We start from the raw sequence: 21,671 nt of genomic DNA on the forward strand, positions 1-21,671 counted from the left end.
CTGGTCACAGAGCTAAGATCCCACATGCCTCGCGGCCAAAAAGCCAAAACGTAAAACAGAAGCAATATTGTAACAAATTCAATAAAGACTTTAAAAATGGTCCACATCAAAAAAAAAAATCTTAAAAAAAAATTAAAATATCTCCAAATAGAAAGAAAACGAATTCATTGAGCACCTTTTGTGTGCCAGGCAGTGTACTAGGTAAACACATCATATAGTTGTGTTTAGTGGCATGTAATTGGTACAGAATTACAATCTATTAGTTGGAGCAGTTTTAACAATATAATAGGTGATTTAAGATTCTGACTAGACATTTTTTTTTATACAGCAGGTTTTTATTAGTTATCCATTTTATACATATTAGTGTATATATGTCAATCCCAATCTCCCAATTCATTCCACGATGACTAGACATTTTGCTGATATTTGTCTTTATATAACTTGCAGACTTTGTTGAGTCAGAGATAAGTTAGTTGATTTTTAAGTTTCCAAATTATTATTTATTTTATTTTTTGTTTTTAATTAGGCAAGTAAAACTTGAGATGGATCACTACAAAGAAGAACTGTATAAAATGGAAAAAGAAATAAAGCACCTAAAACGAGATGGAGAAAATAAAGCAATGCATCTCTCTCAGTTAGACATGATATTAGAACAGACAAAGACAGAACTAGATAAGAAAACAAATGCTGGTAAGCAACAGGTTAGCTCAGCTTAGCTGTCTGCATTTGTATATTTAAAGAAATGGAATAAAGTGAGAATTTGAGATGACGGGGAAGGGACAATCAGTGGTATTTTGCCTCTTATAGATGAATAAAATTGGATATTCTTAATTATAATTGCTTGCAAATTTCTGAATAACAAATAGTTTATATATATAATTCTAAAATTATTCTCTGCTTTTAACAGTGAAGGAGTTAGAAAAGTTACAGCACCACACTGAAACTGAACTAACAGAAGCCTTGCAGAAACGGGAAGTACTAGAGACTGAACTACAAAATGCTCATGGAGAATTAAAGAGTACTTTAAGACAACTCCAGGAATTGAGAGATGTTCTACAGAAGGCTCAGTTATCATTAGAGGAAAAATACACTACTATAAAGGATCTCACAGCTGAACTTAGGTGAGTTAAATACTAAGAAATGATATCACAATTACAGGTATTTCACTTTATTACCCTTAGTCCTTGGGTCATACTATAGAGTTTGTTGTTGAATTCTAGATGTCCAAACTTCTCAGCTGCCTTTAGCTCACTGTGTCCCATCCTAGGCAGTTCATCCCATGTTCCATCTCACTAATATAGCTGTTGCTGTTGGCTAATACTTCCATCCTTGTTCTTTGGACCATTTTACATTGGCCCTCTCCTGTATCCCATAGTGGTAAAAAATGATTGGACCAGCATACAGCAGTGATTTATAGAAAAATAATATTAACAATAACAATGTTGTTCTTTGTGTTAAGCCCTTATTTTGTGCCAGGACTATGGCAGGGACTTCATATATGATCTCAGTCATTTCTTTACAACAAACCTGTGAGTTGCTTATTATCACCTTTTTACGCTTGAGAAAACTGAGGCTTGAGAAGATTAAGTAAAATGCCCAAAGTCAGATAGTAGGGTCCAGAGAGGGGAGTGAAACACAAGTCTGTCCAACTCTAAAATCTGGGTTCTTAGATTAGCAGCAATAGCATAAAATGCTGTTCAGGTACACATCTGTGGTGAGTAGGGGTGGAGAGCCAGACTGGAGCCAAAGTGTGGGAAATGGATTCTGAAAAGGAAAACAGACCAGTATGTGAAATGTGTAATGAAAGAACAGGATAGAGAGTAACAAGGTGACCCAGAATCTTAGATATTGTAACCTGTGGTTCAGAGCAGGACCCCTTCTCTTTTCTACCCACAAACTCATTCTTGGTAAATTTCACGTAGCTTTAAATACTATGTGTCAGAGACTTCCAAACCCATATCTCTAGAAAGACCTCTTCTCCAAACTCCAGACTCATATCTAATGACCTACTTGTTATCTCCACTGAAGTATTTTAAAGAGGCATCTTAAACGTGGCTAAAACATTTCATTTTTTTTACTCATAACCCTGCCCTTCCTCCATCTCATTATTATGCAGTTGCTTAAACCAGAAATCTATAAGATTATTTTTATCTCTTTCCCTCCCTTTTTTCATCCAGTCTATTAGCAAGTCATGTCAACTTTATTTCCAAAACATATTCTGAAATCTATTGATTTCTTACTTTTTCTACTACCACCTTAGCACAAGCCATCATCATCTCTCACCTGGTCTGTTGCTGTGGCTTCCCACCTGGTCTACCAGCTTAAATTCTTGACCTTCCCCACAATTCATTCTCCACAGAATTGATTTAAGTTTATGATTTAAAACATAAATCAGATCATATTGCTCCCCTACTTAATCTTCTAATGGCTTCCCAAAAGATTCAGAATAATAACCAAGCTCCTTGGGAAATGTAAATCAAAACCACAATGAGATACCACTTCAATCCCACTAAGATGGCCATAATAAAAACAAACAAAAAAATCCAAGCGGAAAATAACAAATGGTAAACTAAAATGGTTACAGCCTCTGTGGAAAACAGTGTGGCAGTTCCTCAATAAATTAAACATACATTAACCATATAACTCAGTAACTCCACTCCTAGGTAAGTACCCAAAAGAATTGAAAACAGGTGTTCAAACAAAAATTTTGCACAAATGTTCATAGTACGGCTATTCCCAATAGCCAATAAGTGGAAACGACCCAGCTGGACACTGATAGTTGTGAATGGATAAACACAGTGTGGTGTATCCATACAAGGAATATTAATCAGCCATGAAAAGGAATAGAGGGCTTCCCTGGTGGCACAGTGGTTGAGAGTCTGCCTGCCAATGCAGGGGACACGGGTTCGAGCCCTGGTGTGGGAGGATCCCACATGCCACGGAGCAACTAGGCCCGTGAGCCACAACTACTGCGCCTGCGCATCTGGAGCTTGTGCTCTGCAACAAGAGAGGCCGCGACAGTGAGAGGCCTGCGCACTGCGATGAAGAGTGGCCCCTGCTCGCCGCAACTAGAGAAAGCCCTCGCACAGAAACGAAGACCCAACACAGCCAAAAAATAAATAAAAATAAATAAATTAATTTAAAAAAAAAGAAAAGGAATAGAGTACTGAAACATGCTACAACATGGATAAACCTTGAAAATATTACGCTAAATGAAAGAAACCACATATATGTTGCATAATTCCATTTATATGAAATATCCAGAATGAACAAATCCATAGAGATAGAAAGCAGATTAATTGTTGCCAGGGACTGGGGAAAGGGAGAATGGAAAAAAACTGCTAATGGATATGGGGTTTCCATTCAGAATGATGAAAAAATACTGGAAATAGTGGTAATGGTTACACAACATTGTGAATATACTTAGTGTAACTGCATTGTACACTTTAAAGTGGTTAAAATGGTAAATCTTATGTTACATGTATTTTACCACAATCGAAAAAAAAAAAAATACAAGCTCCTTTTCCTGGAATACAAAGCCCAAGGTTCCTGCCTACTTCTCTGGCCTCATTTCATATTGTTCTCCTTGCTCCTGGCCTTTTTATTGTACTTAAAGTTTACCAAGTTTTTTCCTACCTTAGGACTTTTGCCATAGCTGTTTCTTTGGCCTGAAATAATGATTGTATGGCCAGCTTCTTCATACCCTTCACATTACCTCAAAGGGCCCTTCCCTGACCACCTATTCTAATATAGCCTCCCAGTCACGATCTCATCACTGTATTTAATGTTCTAACATAGCACTTTATATTATATGTTTCATGTTGAGTTGTTTATAGTCCATCTCTCGACCTAGTGGAATGTAAGCTGTATGTGATGAACAACATCTATCCTGGTGACTATTAATTCCACATAGAACCTTGACATATAAGAAACATGTAATAAATATTTGCTAAATGGTTAAGGGAGTGAATGGATAAAAGAAGTAAAACAAAACTTAAAATTCTAGCTAGTAGCTGAATTTTGGAAGCGCAGCTATTCATATAGACAGCAGAGTTATCTTTAGAATTCATTTCATATTACTTTTAGAATATAAGTTTAGCCTTGTATGAACTCTTCAGGCTTTTAGGAGAACAGTAAACAGCTCATTAAAGAAGTTCAGAATCTGCTTTTTAAAGTCAGTACCTTTATTATACTGTTTCATATTTAAGATTGGAAAATCATATGAAGATGATTCAAGATCAACAACATTTTCATCCTTTGTGGTATCAGAACTTAGAGTTCGAAATTAAAGTTCTCTGATTAGAGGTTTCAGAGTGATATAAATTTAAAATTGTGTCATTTTAAGCATTTTTATAATATAAAATTATTCATAAGTTAGTGTTTTAAGAGGGCTAGAATTTATAAAAAATACATTTAAAATATTTCTATATTAGACTTCAGTACTTCACTAAACGGAAGGTGTCATTTTGAGTAAAATTCCCATAAGAAATACAGTGGTCGTTTACTGAGCTTTGGATATCAGGGACATCAGTCATGACATAAATACCTCGTTCAATTATAGTGAACTCACAGCTATTATATATAAAAGACTTTCAAACACTCCTTTGATCTATAGATGAAAAATTATAGATATATTTTTTAAATTCTTATACTGATTCAGTCTTATTCCCTGGTAGAGCTTTTAACATTTAGCTTAAATTGTCTCCAATAGTAGAATCTGAGAAAGCCAGAGATAAACCCACGCACATATGGTCACCTTATCTTTGATAAAGGAGGCAAGAATATACAGTGGAGAAAAGACAGCCTCTTCAATAAGTGGTGCTGGGAAAACTGGACAGGTACATGTAAAAGTATGAAATTAGAACACTCCCTAACACCATACACAAAAATAAACTCAAATTGGATTAAAGACCTAAATGTAAGGCCAGACACTATCAAACTCTTAAAGGAAAACATAGGCAGAACACTCTATGACATAAATCACAGCAAGATCCTTTTTGACCCACCTCCTAAAGAAATGGAAATAAAAACAAAAATAAACAAATGGGACCTAATGAAACTTAAAAGCTTTTGCACAGCAAAGGAAACCATAAACAAGACCAAAAGCAACCCTCAGAATGGGAGAAAATATTTGCAAATGAAGCAACTGACAAAGGATTAATCTCCAAAATTTACAAGCAGCTCATGCAGCTCAATATCAAAAAAACAAACAACCCAATCCAAAAATGGGCAGAAGACCTAAATAGACATTTCTCCAAAGAAGATATACAGATTGCCAACAAACACATGAAAGAATGCTCAACATCATTAATCATTAGAGAAATGCAAATCAAAACTACAATGAGATATCATCTCACACCGGTCAGAATGGCCATCATCAAAAAATCTAGAAACAATAAATGCTGGAGAGGGTGTGGAGAAAAGGGAACCCTCTTGCACTGTTGGTGGGAATGTAAATTGATACAGCCACTATGGAGAACAGTATGGAGGTTCCTTAAAAAACTAAAAATAGAACTACCATACGACCCAGCAATCCCACTACTGGGCATATACCCTGAGAAAACCATAATTCAAAAAGAGTCATGTACCAAATTGTTCATTGCAGCTCTATTTACAATAGCCAGGACATGGAAGCAACCTAAGTGTCCATCAACAGATGAATGGATAAAGAAGATGTGGCACATATATACAATGGAATATTACTCAGCCATAAAAAGAAACGAAATTGAGTTATTTGTAGTGAGGTGGATGGACCTAGAGTCTGTCATACAGAGTGAAGTAAGTAAGAAAGAGAAAAACAAATACCGTATGCTAACACATATATATGGAATCTAAGAAAAAAAAAAAAAAAGCTCATGAAGAACCTAGGGGCAAGACGGGAATAAAGACACAGACCTACTAGAGAATGGACTTGAGGATATGGGGAGGGGGAAGGGTAAGCTGTGACAAAGTGAGAGAGTGGCATGGACATATATACACTACCAAACGTAAAATAGTTAGTGGGAAGCAGCCGCATAGCACAGGGAGATCAGCTCGGTGCTTTGTGACCACCTAGAGGGGTGGGATAGGGAGGGTGGGAGGGAGGGAGATGCAAGAGGGAAGAGATATGGGAACATATGTATATGTATAACTGATTCACTTTGTTATAAAGCAGAAACTAACACACCATTGTAAAGCAATTATACTCCAATAAAGATGTTAAAAAAAAAATTCCCATAAGAAATAACAGTGGTCGTTTACTGAGCTTTGGATATCAGGGACATCAGTCATGAGATAAATGCCTCGTTCAATTATAGTGAACTCACAGCTATTATATATAAAAGACTTTCAAACACTCCTTTGATCTATAAATGAAAAAATATAGATATATTTTTTAAATTCTTATACTGATTCAATCTTATTCCCTGGTAGTGCTTTTAACATTTAACTTAAGTTGTCTCCAATAGTAGAATCTGAGTTAACTTTTGCCTTTTTAGAACACTCTGTTAAAGTAGTTGCATTGATACAGTCATTTTCTTTATACATTATTCCTTTAATTTGAGCTCTCAATCTGAAATAGTTGAATATATCCTATCACTTTTAACTTACAGGAAAGGTAACCCACTTGATTTAATTGTTTTGAAACTATAATATTCCTATTTATTTGCTTAGATCTTTTTCACTTTGATAAATTGCAGGGAATGCAAGATGGAGATTGAAGACAAAAAGCAAGAACTCCTTGAAATGGATCAGGCACTTAAGGAGAGAAATTGGGAGCTAAAGCAAAGAGCAGCTCAAGTTGGTTTTCTTAACTATATTTTAATGAAATTTTCTGTTAAAATACAATCACACAAGGTTTCAGAGGTCCCCTCTTTTTGGTAAAATAGACATTTTTATAGCTTTTTTAAAAAAAATTCATTTATTTATTTTGGTGTGTTAGGTCTTTGTTGTTATGCGCGGGCTTTCTCTACTCTTCATTGCTGTGTGTGTGCTTCTCATTGTGGTGGCTTCTCTTGTTGCGGAGCATGGGCTCTAGGCGTGCGGGCTTCAGTCGTGGTGCATGGGCTCAGTAGTTGTGGCTCGTGGGCTCTAGAGCGCAGGCTCAGTAGTTGTGGCTTGTGGGCTTAGTTGCTCCGCAGCATGTGGGATCTTCTCAGACCAGGGCTCGAACCCATGTCCCCTGCATTGGCAGGCGGATTCTTAACCACTGTGCCACCAGGGAAGTCCCTTTATAGCTATTTCTTTTTTCTGTGCACATAAATATTTTTAAAATTAGAAATATGTCATCTCTCTTTATCTTGCTATTTTTATAGCAGGTGGATTTTGGGGAATGAAGGTTAGCTTAGTATCAGAACCTTTTGATCTCTTATAATACTGTATATCAGAACAAAATGGGATTAAAGGAGTTACTTGCTCAGCTAGTATTTATTGGAGGAACAAAAATATTCAGAAGCCATTATTTAGCAGCATCTTTTTTAAAAGACTTTATTTTTTAGAGCAGTTTTAGGTTCACAGCAAAATTGAGCAGCAGGTACGGAGATTTCCCGTAAACCCCCCACCCCCACAGATGCACAGCCTTCCCCATTATCAACATTCCCTGCCAGAATGGTACATTTGTTAAAGCTGATGAACCTATTGATACATTGACACTTCATAATCACCCAAAGTCCATAGTTTACATTGCAGTTTACTTTTGTGTTATACATTCTAGGAGTTTGGACAGCTATCCATCATTATGGTATCATTCAGAATATTTTCACTGCCCTAAAAATCCTCTGTGCTCCACCTATTCATCCCTCTCCCTCTTATCCCAACCCTGGCAACCACTGATCTTTTTGCTGTCTCTGTAGTTTTGCCTTTTCCAGAATGTCATACAGTTGGAATCATATTGTATTGTAGCCTTTTCAGATTGGCTTCTTTCACTTAGTAATATGCATTTGAGTTTCCTCCGTGTCTTTTCAAAGCTTATTTCTTTTAGCATGGAATAGTATTCCATTGCGTGGATATATTATGGTTTATTTATCCATTCACCTATTGAAGGACATCTTGTATTGCCTTTGCTCCTTTGATTTCTTTCATTGGAGTTTTATAGTTTTCCATATATAGATCTTGAATATGTTTTGTTAGATTTATAATTATTTCATTTTGGAGAATGCTAATATAAATGATAATTTTGTTTTTAACTTCAAATTTCTCTTGTTCATTGCTGGTACATGGGAAAGCAATTGATTTTTGTGTATTCACCTTGTATCCTGCAACCCTGCTATAATCACTTATTAGTTCCAGGAATTTTTTTGTCAAAGCCTTTGGATTTTCTACCTAAATCATCATGTCATCTGCAAACAAAGACAGTTTTATGTCTTCCTTCCCAACCTGTATACCTTTTATTTCCTTTTCTTGTCTTACTGCATTAGCTAGGACATCCTGTACAATGTTGAAAAGCAGTGGTGCGATGGAATATCTTTTCCTTGTATCTGACCTTAATGGGAAAACTTTGAGTTTCTCACTGTTAAGTGTGATGTTAGCTGTTGGTTTTTTTTAGATATTCTTTATCAAGTTGAGGCAGTTACTCTCTATTCCTAGTTTACCAAGAGTTTTTATCATGAATGGATGTTGGATTTTGTCAAATGTTTTTTCTGCATCTATTAACATGATCATGTGATTTTCTTCTTTAGCCTATTGTTGTGATCAGTTACATTAATTAATTTTCAAATGTTGAAAAAGCCTTTCATACCTAGAAAAAAATCCTGCTTGTTGTGGTGTATAGTTCTTTTTATACATTGTTGGGTATGATTCAATAATATTTTATTGAGAATTTTTACATCTATGTTCATGAAAGGTACTGGTCTGTAGTTTTCTTTCTTTATAATGTCTCTGTCTGGTTTTGGTATCAGATTAATGCTGGCCTCAGAGAATGAGTTAGTATTTCCTCTGCTTCTATCTACTAAGTGAGAGTGTAGAGAATTAGTATAATTTCTTCCTTAAATGTTTGGTAGAATTCAGCAATGAATCCATCTGAGTCTGGTGCTTTCTGTTTTCGAAAGTTATTAATCATTGATTGAATTTCTTTAATAAGTATAGGCTTATTCAGATTGTCTCTTTCTTCTTGTGTGAGTTTTGGCAGATTGTGCCTTTCGAGTAACTCGTCTATTTCATCTAGTTTTATTAAATTCATGGGCAGAGAGTTGTTCGTAATATTTCTCTATTATCCTTTTAATGTCCTTGAGATTTGTAGTAATATCTCCTCTTTCATTTCTCATATTAGCAATTTATATCCTCTCTCTTTTTTTTTTTTTTTTAAGTTAGTCTGGCTGGAGACTTATTTATATTATTGATCTTTTCAAAGAACCAGCTTTTGGCTTTGTTGATTTTCTCTATTGATTTCCCAATTTTAATTTCATTGATTTCTGCTCTAATTTTTATTATTTTTTTCTTCTGCTTAGTTTGATTTAATTTGCTCTTCCTTTTCTAGTTTCCCAAGGTGGAAGCTTAGATGATTGATTTTAGGCCTTTCTTCTTTTCTAATATATGCATTCAATGCTTTAGATGTTCCTCCAAGCAGTGCTTTTGCTGCATCCCACAATTTTCATGTTGCATTGTTATTTAGCAGCTTTTTTTTTTTTTCTTAAATTTTATTGATTTTTTTTGGCTGCATTGGGTCTTTATTGCTGTGCACGGACTTTCTCTAGTTGTGGTGAGCGGGAGCTACTCTTGGTTGCAGTGTGCGGGCTTCTCATTGCGGTTGCTTCTCTTTGTTGTGGAGCACAGGCTCTAGGTGCGCGGGCTTCAGTAGTTGCAGCACGTGGATTCAGTAGTTTTGGCACACGGGCTCTAGAGTGCAGGCTCAGTAGTTGTGGTGCACAGGCTTAGTTGCTCCGCGGCATGTGGGATCTTCCCGGACCAGGGATAGAACCCATGTCCCCTGTATTGGCAGGAGGATTCTTAACCACTGCATTACCAGGGAAGCCCTAGCAGCTTTTATCAAGCATAAAATGAAGTTTGAATAATTTTATTTGTCATTTATGTGAACATAATCATATATCGGGCTCAAGATCCAGTATTATTAAGCAGTGATTATTTGTGTCATTCTTTTTAATAATTTATTTGAGTTGCATTTATTCTTTAGTTATACCCACTATAAACAATTCTAAATCACATTCCAAGCACACAGTTTTCCACGTTAGAATAAAATTGAATGACAGCTTAATGTTGCTTTTGTACTTAGGTTACACATTTGGATATGACTATTCGTGAGTACAGGGGAGAAATGGAACAGAAAATAATTAAATTGGAGGGTACTGTGGAGAAATCAGAATTGGAACTTAAAGAAAGCAACAAACAGGTAAATTATTAAAAATTACGTGTCTTAAATTGTTTAAAAAAATAACTCAACTGTAAGCATCTGTTATTCACATAATACAGCTTTTTAATAGAATACAAACAATAAAAATACTGCATTATTTTACTTTATTATTTATTTATTTATTTATTTATTTATTGTTTTTTCACTGTGCTGTGTAGCTTGTGGGATCTTAGTTCCCCAACCAGGGATTGAACCCGGACCCTTGGCAGTGAGAGCACAGAGTCCTAACCACAGGACTGCCAGGGAATTCCCAATACTGCATAATTTTAATTATCTTGTACATCCTACGTTATATTCATTTTCTTCTCAATTTTTTTCCCCAGCTTTATTGAGGTATAATTGACAAAAAATGGCATATATTTAAGATGTACAACATGATGTTTTAATGTACATATACATTATGAAATAATTACAGTAATCAAACTAATTAACATATCTACAACCTCATATAGTTACTTTTTTTTTTATGAGAACACTTATCAAGTATACAACATAGTATTACTAACTAACTACAGTCATTCACTGTGCCATACATTGTGTCTCCAGAATTTATTCATCCTGCCTAACTGAAACTTTGTACCCTTCCACCAACGTTTCTCCTTTTCTCTGACTCCCCAGCTTCTGGTGCTTACCCTTTTAATGTTATTTTGAATGTAGTTTTCTTGTATGTCAACGTGTTCACATATTTATTATAATGTGTGCATATCTGAATATGTATAAAATATCTCTGGAAGGATTTGCAAGTAATTCTGTTAACTGTGGTTGCCTCTAAGGAAGGAACATAGTAAAGAAGGGGAGTTTGTTTTCACTAATTGTATTTTTTACCTCATGCAGATAATTACCTGTAAAATTATTTTGAAAGCCATGTAATGTGTGTTGTTTTAACGTACCTTTATTTTCCTTTCTTATACAAATGTGATTGAGACTTTCATCTCTTTTAGTATATTTTAGGTATACATATAAGCATCTTATTAGGCACAAGAATTCTGATGCTTATGTCCAAGTTATGGTTGTCTTAAGAAAAACACATTTCTGGCTCTTTGTTCTAATAAACTCACTCTCTTCTAAAATAAAAAAAAAAAGAAAAACATATTTTTAAATTTTTGCTATTTTAGATATACATATTTAAAACCTGACTTACTTGGATTGCAGTTATGACTGAAGAATTATTTTTCTTTAGTTACATTAACATTGCTCTGCTTAAAATTCAGATAGAAGCTTTGAATGAAAAATTGCAAAATGCCAAAGAACAGCTTCGAGAAAAAGAGTTTATAACGCTACAAAATGAACAGGAGATAACTCAACTGAAAAAAGAAACTGAACGAACACAAGAAAAGATGAAAGAAATGGAAAGTGTAAGCAAATTATTTTCCTCCTAAGGAACAAGACTGATATAAATCTTTATGTTTTAAACTGATTGGTTTTAGTATGTGATTGGTATTTAGTATGCACAGAAACTGTGCCATAAGTATTTTTAGGCTAATTATTTGTGCCAGATACCTATTATTTTCCTTATCTTATTAATTACTTTATTCTGATGTTCTAATTATAGGTGAGGTTATCATCTTATTTGTCTTTATATTCCTTATAGGCATTCGCATGATATCTCTCACATAGTAAACCCATGATATATGCTCACTTGGTCAATAAATATATGTTTTAATTGAGAACCTACTATGTGATAGTACTGAAGATCAGATATTAATAGGATGCACTCCTTTGTCCTTGAGGGACTCTATCCAGAGAATGAATTAACAGATAGTTGTATTTTATTGAGGCCAAGTACATTGAGTTGCCAGATAAAGTTTGATGACTTCATATCATCAGTTTGCATGTGTGTTGACTACTGAACTCATTCCACCCACTTGCCTTTTTAAAAAGTGAATTTGCTTCTAAGAACTCTCATGGATGTAACTTTTTTTTGTTTTTAAATACTATACTCAACTTTAAAACTTAATATCAATATATAGCTCTTTATTGTGTTTGATTAATTGATCATCTGTCTCTTCCAGTTGAATATAAACTCCACAAGGGTAGCCACTTTGTCTCCCCTGTTCACTCCTTTATCCTCAACACCTAGAATAGTACATATCACATAGTAAGCATGAATAAATATTTGTTGGATTATATATCAATACATAAATTAAGCAGGGTCTCTGAGACCAAGTTTGGGCCCCAGTGAGAAAAAAAAAAAGGTTACTGGCTCAATCATTTCATGTTCCCTAACAAGGGCTGGCTAAAAATATTTACATGAGATTTATACTGATATACAACACAGTTGGACCTTAGGCCCCCATTCTAGACATTAGGGTCCTAGTGATTTGTACTGGTTTCTTTCCTTCTTATCAGCCCTAAAGTCAAGCGTCATTATCTACCATCTAATCTACCTCACTGAGCCAATTTAGAACTAATTTACTTTTTACTGATTTTTTTTTCTCTAAGAAATAATACTTTACTAGGGATTTAACTGAGGAATGTAAAAGTTTTTCAGAGGGAGTAGTAGTCCCAATAACAAATTTCCCTTTTGCAGAGAATAAGATCATCCTTAACCAAGCTGTGTGGATTAATGGTAGATTTTGATTATTCACGCCAGTATATTCTCCATCTTTGACATGGATAATCAAATATTAACGTCTTTCTTCTCTTTATATTATTATATATTCTGTGATGTTGCATCATAATGTTAAAGGATTATGCAGCTTGCATATTAAAGTCATGTAAAATATACCAGTGAGTCCCAGATTTATTACAGTACTTTTGTCATTTTTTTATCATTAAAAAAGAAGAAAACATTTTCTGAATGTCAGTTTCACAGTGGAGGATATTCATTATATGTTAAAATATAGAGAGGTTTAGTTGGGAGGGGGTAAGTCATTTATTAAAAGACAAATCAGTAAGAATAGGTTATCTGTATCATTTTATTTTGAAACCTACAAATATCTTGTGCATTTCAGGTTATGAAAGAGCAGGAACAGTACATTGCAACTCAGTACAAGGAGGCCATAGATTTGGAGCAAGAATTGAGGCTAACTCGGGAGCAGATGCAGAACTCTCATACAGAATTGGTGGAGGCTCGTCGTCAACAAGTCCAAGCACAGAGAGAAGTAGAAAGGCTGTCAAGTGAACTGGAGGAAATAAAGCAACTCTCTAAAGAGAAAGTAATGCCTATTCTAATTTTACCTTACTGAAAATACTAAAATTTTTAACATTTACTTTTTTCGACTATAGAATATAGTTCTTAGAAAAGTTAATTGTGTTCCACAACAATGTGAATGTATTTAATGCCACCAAATTTTACACTTAAAAATGGTTAAGGTGGTAAATTTTATGTTATGTGTATTTTACCCAAATTAAAAAAAAAAAACTGTTATATTTAGCACAGCATTGTAGTGTAACTTGGAAGTCTCTCAGAACTGAGTATTAGTCAAACTAATTAGCTTTCAGTAAAATGAGTTATAAAGCACTTTCAGACTTTCAAGTGAATTTGAGCTATCACTCAAACAAAAAAATAAATCTAATAAATCTTTTTTTTAAAGATTTATTTATTTAATTTAATTTATTTTTGGCTGCATTGTGTCTTAGTTGCAGCACGCGGGATCTTCATTGAGGCATGTGGGATCTTTCATTGCAGCACACAGGCTCTTCGTTGTGGCGCGTGGGCTTCTCTCTAGTTGTGGCGTGCAGGCTCCAGGACGCGTGGGCTCTGTAGTTGTGGCGCGTGGGCTCCAGGGCGCGTGGGTTCTGTAGCTCGCGGCACGCGGGCTCTAGTTGAGGCACGCGAGCTCAGTAATTGTGGCACACTGGCTTAGTTGCCCTGTGGCATGTGGGCTCTTAGTTCCCTGACCAGGAATCGAACCCGTGTCCCCTGCATTGTAAGGCGGATTCTTTACCACTGGACACCAGGGAAGTCTCTAATAAATCTTTTGAGTAAAAATTTTTACATTTGTAGCCATTCATATATGAAAACTGACTATCTAAATTTATAACTGTTAGAAACCTGCAGTCCAGAACCCTTGGGGAGGAAAAGGGCTTTTAAATAGCAAGAGCACTAATATAGATTGTATTTCCCTAGTATTAGATAGAAAGTTAACAACTTGGCTTAAAAATATTTAGATTGATATATGTGAGTTAATTACTTAGACTTTGAGAAAAATGTATTTATTGGTATTCTAGAAAAGTTCTTGTGATTTTTCTGCTTTCTATTATGGTTACTAATTCACTATGGGAATTGAGTGAAAGTGTTTTTACATTTAACCTTGGTTAACCTAATGACATTTTTATTCACATTTCTGGGTGGTTAGACTAATAAAAAATATACAGGGAATTTTTACTAGAATGTCGGGCACATGGGAGTCTACTAGGAAAAGGGAGGCCATCTACTTTTATCTCATTTCTGTCCTTATCAATAGTATCTAAATGTAGTATAATTGATTTTATCTGATAAACTAAGCTCAGTTAATCAAATAGGTAAGTGAAAGTGGAGAATTATTAAAAATGACATTTTAGGCCTTCCCTGGTGGCGCAGTGGTTAAGAATCCGCCTGCCAATGCAGGGGACGTGGGTTCGAGCCCTGGTCCTGGAAGATCCCACATGCTGCGGAGCAACTAAGCACGTGCGTCACAACTACTGAGCCTGCTCTCTAGAGCCTGCAAGCCACAACTACTGAAGCCCACGCACCTAGAGCCAGTGCTCCGCAACAAGAAAAGCCACCACAATGAGAAGCACGCGCACCGCAACCAAGAGTAGCCCGCGCTTGACACAGCTAAAGACAGCCCGCGCGCAGCAACAAAGACCCGATGCAGCCGCAACGCAGCCAAAGATAAATAATAAATAAATAATTTTTTTTTTTTTAAATGACACTTTAAGTATTATATTTTAACCCAAAAATCTAAGTTTACATTCATGCGTTAATCTTTTAAATGTGGGACCAAATCTTGTTTCTTGGTGTATGGTAGGGTCACTTGATTAAAATTCCACCTCGTCTTTCTTGCATAAACCATACTCATATTCCATCATCTATAGTTTCCAATTTTGGTTTCTTAAAATGGAAAACGAATTAAAAGACATTTGTGAATCAATCAGAGGATAGCATCTCTTATATTTTTCATGGGATTTCACACAATATTTTACAACTATCCTGACTGCTTCTAATTGGGTAGCAAATGTTTGTGACTCACTCATTGAATTTTCTCAAAGCATATAACTTAGTTTTCATATAAAAACATTCCTTTTGCATGCATATTTCATCAATGTTCATAATGTATGACAAAATTGCATAATTGTAGTCACAAACACAACTAGCATAAATAGGTCTGGATAAATACACAACTGACTGTAGATAAGCAAACAGCACATCTGGTGAGCAAAAATGCATACCCATACCTAAGAGCAGACTATTATCTGCCAAAGTTCAGTGTTCTGTGGTTATTAGTTTATTTTACAAAACGCATTGGTTAGTGAACTTCTATTATATTATGATAACAAACAATATACTGATACTTTTCCATTAGTACTCTCTTAAATATCTAGATTAAAATCTAGATTAATACATTTTTTAAAGTATATATTTAATATGGTAACTGTGTATGAGTATATAGTATTATAAAAGATTAAGATACTTCTATAAATGTGCTGAGTTGTTTAGCTATAATAACCAAATAAACAAGTAATGTAACCTTTACTTAATATGTCATTTTAAGGAATCTCATGGAAAACATTTAGCTGAAGAATTGGGGGCTTCTCAAGTACGTGAAGCTCAGTTAGAAGCAAGAATGCAAGCAGAAATCAAGAAATTGTCAGCAGAAGTAGAATCTGTCAAAGAAGCTTATCATCTAGAGGTAAATAAAAATTTAATTTGTTCTATTACCCCCTGCTAAAGTGTGTTGATCTATCTGAACAAAGTACAAGTCTAGCTCTTAAATGTTCATTATAGAGTAATACATGTGGTCTTCCATTTCTGGTATCCTAAACATATAACTTTCACTTCATATCCAGTGAACTAATATTCTGTGGGGTTAAGAGCTTGAATTCTTTAGCCAGGCATCCTGGTTCTAAATCTCAGCTCATTACTTGACACTTATGTAACCTTGGGCAACTAACTTAACATCTTTAACTACAATGGATATAATAATGCTATCTATTTCATGAAACTGTGTTGAGGATTAAATGAATTAGTGTAGGTAAAGTTCTTACACCAGAGCCTGGCACATCATTATCATTGTATCATTGGTTATAAAATAGTGCTTGCCAAAACTAACTGGAGGTATTTAATAACCAATATAAGCCGTTTCATGTGATGTAGATCTATTAATGTGTTGTAATTTTCAACATTTGCTCTGATAGTAAGTTAGAGAGGTAGTACGATACTTTTTATCTATCCATGTGTCCTGAGCCTCTATAGAAATGGGCAGTGTCACCCATTAGAATAGCATTTCTTGTCTTTTTAAAAACTGTATTTGAAGATATCCAGAATTTATGTTTAAGATCTGAATAAATTACTTATGAAGTTCTAATAAAGCATTTTTCCGTATGGCAAATACATTTATATTAAACTCATTTCTAGGGAGTTTGGTAACATCTTTGTGAGGGATAAGTTGGGTTTGTGGTCACCATGTCTTGTTTAAATGCATTTAGAGTCAAATCTCTTTGAAAACATTGTCTGCCAAACAAAACACATTTGCAAGCTGAATCCAGTCCTCAGGCCAAGAGATTACAACCTTTGGTCTTTAGAGACAAATGTGAATGCTGATGAGTTCAGCATAATTATTTGATATTAGCTGGTCAACTTAGTGACCATCAGTAATAATTGGTCCATCTCAAGTATTTGCCAGGAACTACTCAGTATGCTTTTATTACATGGTCTGAATTTCTACTTTTATTTTTAATCATCCAATTTTTTACTTTTAGTTTTATAAGCATCCTGAAATTATTTATAAGCAGATAGTACATAAAATGAATTGTAAAAATTGGTTCTAGTATTGCTGTTTAATATCTGGTATTAATATTTTATATGCATCATATAAAAACACCTAATATGGACACTCACACAGGGGCTGCAACTGGTGTCTTAGAGGCCTGTCGGGGATGCACGCACCCAGCACAATGCTTTTACGGTCAGGCCCCAGACATGCTGGTCCTTTTAAGCCTCGTGGTGAAACAGATGTTTAACCCATTCAAACAGAAAAATGAAAGCTCTACATAGGAACACGATGTGAATGGAAGAGACCTTTCATTATGCAAACAGTATGGCTCTCTAAACAGACACTAAAAACAGCTCTCATCTTAAAGAACCCAGCACTTGTGTCACAGTAAAAGTTAGATGCTGGTGGAACAGCTTTTGATAAATGAAGCCTTCCAGCCAGATGGTGATACCTTTGGACCCATCTTGCATTCGTGATCAAATTGGATACCTCCCATCCTGAGGCTCCCCAAGACTTTTGAAAAGTTTTTCAGTGATCCTTACGGAAAGACACCCTCTCCAGAGAAATGCAGTATTTATATACAGTGCATTGGATCTCTAGGAAACACCAGAGTTATCAGTGAAGAATATATTAAATGACTCAAGGGCTACTGTGAAGCATTTTTCTGTGGCTTGACAGTAAAGCTCCTAGAACCAGTTCCTGTCTCTGCAAGGTGTTCTTTTAGAGTCAGTGATAACATACAAAACCTACAGATTCATGCAGGGCACACCCTGAAGTTCTAAAAACTTAGAAACCTAAAGATGCCTTCTGTGTTGTGGGAATAACACTGATTGAGCTTTACCCAAGAGATTCCCTGGAATTTTGCCTTTGGACAGGCCTCTTTAACAGATGGTATGGGGATATTCAGCCTTGTCAGGTATGGAGGGTTTTATAGTTTATCTTATGAAGGCAAGCTAAAGAAGCTGCAGAGAACACCTTCAAACGACTATTCAATTTTTGATAACTATTACATTCCTGAAATGACTAGTGTTTTGCCACTTTGATCCTCTAAGACTTTAACCCATGAGATTGGACACATATTTGGACTTTAACACTGCCAGTGGCTTGAACATCTAATGCAAAGTTCCAAAGATTTGGAAAAAGCTGCCCAGTGCCCCCTAAACCTTTACCCTATCTGTTTACACAAGTTACTACATGCTATTGGTTGTAGCACTGTGGAAGGGTACAAAGCGCTGGTGAGGTGGATTGAAGATGAATCTGCTGACACACCTCCCTCCAAAACAGAGTCATGAGGATAATGTGAATTTGCCAAAACCTGTAGAAGCCTTTAAGGAATGGAAAGAGTGGATAATAAAATGCCTTGCTATTTTCCAAAAATAAGGACCTTCAAATAGGAGTAATTAAAATAAATACTTGCAGGTTAAAAAAATATATATAGGGTTTTTTTTGTTCTTAACAAAGATTTTTTAAAGTGTGTATGTTGGTTGAATATAAAAATGAGAGAATATGTCATTAAAGTAATAGGAAAGGGGATCAATAAGTTTTAACTAATTTTTAAAATACAGGTTTCAGAGTTGTCAGAAAAGTCACTTAATTGCAAAACTCCTGATTTTTTTTCAATGAGAATGAGATTTTTTTAAACTTTATTATGGAAAATTTTAAACATATTCAAAAGTAGAATGATATAAATCTTCCTATATATTGTTCAACTTCAGTAATTATCAACTCATGGCCAATTTGATTTAATCTATAAGTATGTCAACCATCTCTTTTATCTAAAAGGAAATACTTTTGAGAATGAAAAAGCGTGCTATTAGTAACTACACCAGGATACCAGGCATAAAACCTAGACAGCTGTAGGCAGACTGGGAAGTGTGGTCACCATATCTTTAACCTCACTCACTTCCCTTTCTTCCCTCCCCCACATTCCCCCGCATATCACATATTGTTTTGAAGCAAATCCCAAACATGATTGTTTCATCAGTAAACATTTCTAAAAGATAAGGGCTATTTTAATAAATTTATTTATTTATTCTTATTTTTGGCTGCATTGGGTCTTCATTGCAGTGTGCAGGCTTCTCATTGCCGTGGCTTCTCTTGTTGCAGAGCACAGGCTCTAGGCACGCGGGCTTCAGTAATTGTGGCTCGCGGGCTCTAGAGTGCAGGCTCAGTAGTTGTGGCTCACGGACTTAGTTGCTCCGAGGCATGTGGGATCTTCCCGGACCAGGGCTCGAACCCGTGTCCCTGCATTGGCAGGTGGATTCTTTTTTTTTTTTTTTTTTAAACAATCACTTTTGTTATTTATTTATTTATTTATTTATGGCTGTGTTGGGTCTTCGTTTCTGTGTGAGGGCTTTCTCTAGTTGCGGCAAGTGGGGGCCACCCTTCATCGCGGTGCGCGGGCCTCTCATTATCGCGGCCTGTCTTGTTGCAGAGCACAGGCTCCAGAAGCGCAGGCTCAGTAATTGGGGCTCACGGGCCCAGTTGCTCCGCGGCACGTGGGATCTTCCCAGGCCAGGGCTCGAACCCGTGTCCCCTGCATTAGCAGGCAGATTCTCAACCACTGCGCCACCAGGGAAACCCGGCAGGTGGATTCTTAACCACTGCACCATGAGGGAAGTCCGATGAGGGCTATTTTTAAAAAACATAACCACAATGCTATTATCACACCTAAAAATTGACTGTAATTCCTTAATATCATCAAACATCCAATCATTGTTCAGATTTCCTCAGTTATCACAAAAATGTCTTCATAGCTGATTTGTTCAAATCAGGATCCAAAAGAAGTCCATGGTATTTAGTTAACTGTTCTTAAGTAAATTTAAAACTATGGGTTCCTTCTCCCCTTTTTCCCTCTAGTATGTTATTTGTTGAGAAATCATGTTTGTAACTACAAACAGAATTTACTTTCATTTAAGTAGAAATGGAAAGTATTAGAATGTTGTTGAAACCAACTTCACCCTGTTTTCTTTCTTCCTTTCCTTTTCAATTTTGGGGCTATGTAGATGATTTCACATCAGGAGAAGCATGCAAAGTGTAAGATTACTGCTGATTCTCAAAAGACTTCTGTTCAGCAACTAAATGAACAGTTAGAGAAAGCAAAACTAGAATTAGAAGAAGCTCAGGACACTGTAAGCAATTTGCATCAGCAAGTCCAAGACAGGAATAAAGTAATTGAAGCTACAAATGAAGCATTACTTATTAAAGTAAGTAAATATATAAAAGTACATAAAGCAAAACTATAATGAAGTAAATTTATGACTTATTTTCCCATCCTTGTAGTTTGTAGAGGACTAAATAACCAAAAATTGACCTGTTTGAATAAAATGCACTTGATTTAGAAGACACTGAATTTGGACATTATTAATTTGATATGTATCATATTACCACAGGAGAAATAATTTATGTTCAACCATGAACTTTTTTTTAATTTTTTTTTTTGTGTGTGTGAGAACATTCAAGTTCTACTCTTTCAGCAAATTTCAATTATACAACTAGTGTTACCAACTATAGTCATCATGTTATACATTAGATCTCTCAGACTTTAGTCATCTTATACCTGAAAGGTTGTACCCTTTTAGCAACCTCTCCTATTTCCCCCACCACCCAGCCACTGGCAACCACTTTCCTGCTCACTGTTTCTATGACTTTGACTTTTTTTTTTTCTTTTAAGATTCCACACATAAGTGATATCATGCAGTATTTGTCTTTCTCTGTTTTATTTCACTTAGCATAATGCCCTCAAAGTCCATTCATGTTGTTCCAAAGGGCACATTGTATATTCCATTGTATGTATATTTACCACATCTTTTTTTTTTTAACATCTTTATTAGAGTATAATTGCTTTACAATGGTGTGTTAGTTTCTGCTTTATAACAAAGTGAATCAGTTATACATATACATATGTCCCCATATCTCTTTTCTCTTGCGTCTGCCTCCCTCCCACCCTCCCTATCCCACCCCTCTAGGTGGTTACAAATCACCGAGCTGATCTCCCTGTGCTATGCGGCTGCTTCCCACTAGCTAGCTATTTTACTTTTGGTAGTACCACATCTTCTTTATCCATTCATCCGTTGATGGGCACTTAGGTTTTTTCCTTATCTGAGCTATTGTGAATAATGCTGCAATGAACATAGGAGTACAGATATCTCTGATAACCTGTTTTCATTCCCTTTGAATATATACCCAGAAGTGGTATTGCTGGATCAAATGATAGTTCTATTTTTAATTTTGGGGGGAACCTCCGTGCTGTTTTCCTTAATGGCTGTACCAGTTTACATGCCCACCCACAGTGCACAAGGGCTCCCTTTTTCCCACACCCTTACCAACACTCCTCTCTTGTCTTTTTGATGATAGCCATTCTAACAGTATAAGGTGATATCTCATTTGATTTTGATTTGCATTTCCCA

General features: G+C 35.6%; 1 protein-coding gene and 1 pseudogene across 3 annotated transcripts in view; both read left to right on the forward strand.

Moving 5' to 3' along the window:
- Positions 1 to 21,671, forward strand: part of CCDC18 (coiled-coil domain containing 18) — a 116,437-nt gene that overhangs the window by 72,337 nt on the left and 22,429 nt on the right. For all 3 annotated transcript variants that reach the window (XM_036846234.1, XM_036846243.1, XM_036846254.1), the window contains exons 21-28: positions 527 to 690; positions 908 to 1,121; positions 6,678 to 6,777; positions 10,205 to 10,321; positions 11,554 to 11,697; positions 13,297 to 13,500; positions 16,042 to 16,179; positions 20,268 to 20,468. In XM_036846234.1, the coding sequence (XP_036702129.1) occupies positions 527 to 690; positions 908 to 1,121; positions 6,678 to 6,777; positions 10,205 to 10,321; positions 11,554 to 11,697; positions 13,297 to 13,500; positions 16,042 to 16,179; positions 20,268 to 20,468 (1,282 nt within the window). The remainder of the gene's footprint in view (positions 1 to 526; positions 691 to 907; positions 1,122 to 6,677; positions 6,778 to 10,204; positions 10,322 to 11,553; positions 11,698 to 13,296; positions 13,501 to 16,041; positions 16,180 to 20,267; positions 20,469 to 21,671) is intronic.
- LOC118892106 lies at positions 17,686 to 18,642 on the forward strand (annotated as a pseudogene).

Source organism: Balaenoptera musculus, chromosome 1 (genome assembly GCF_009873245.2).
Source record: "Balaenoptera musculus isolate JJ_BM4_2016_0621 chromosome 1, mBalMus1.pri.v3, whole genome shotgun sequence".
NCBI classification, from domain to species: Eukaryota; Metazoa; Chordata; class Mammalia; order Artiodactyla; family Balaenopteridae; genus Balaenoptera; species Balaenoptera musculus.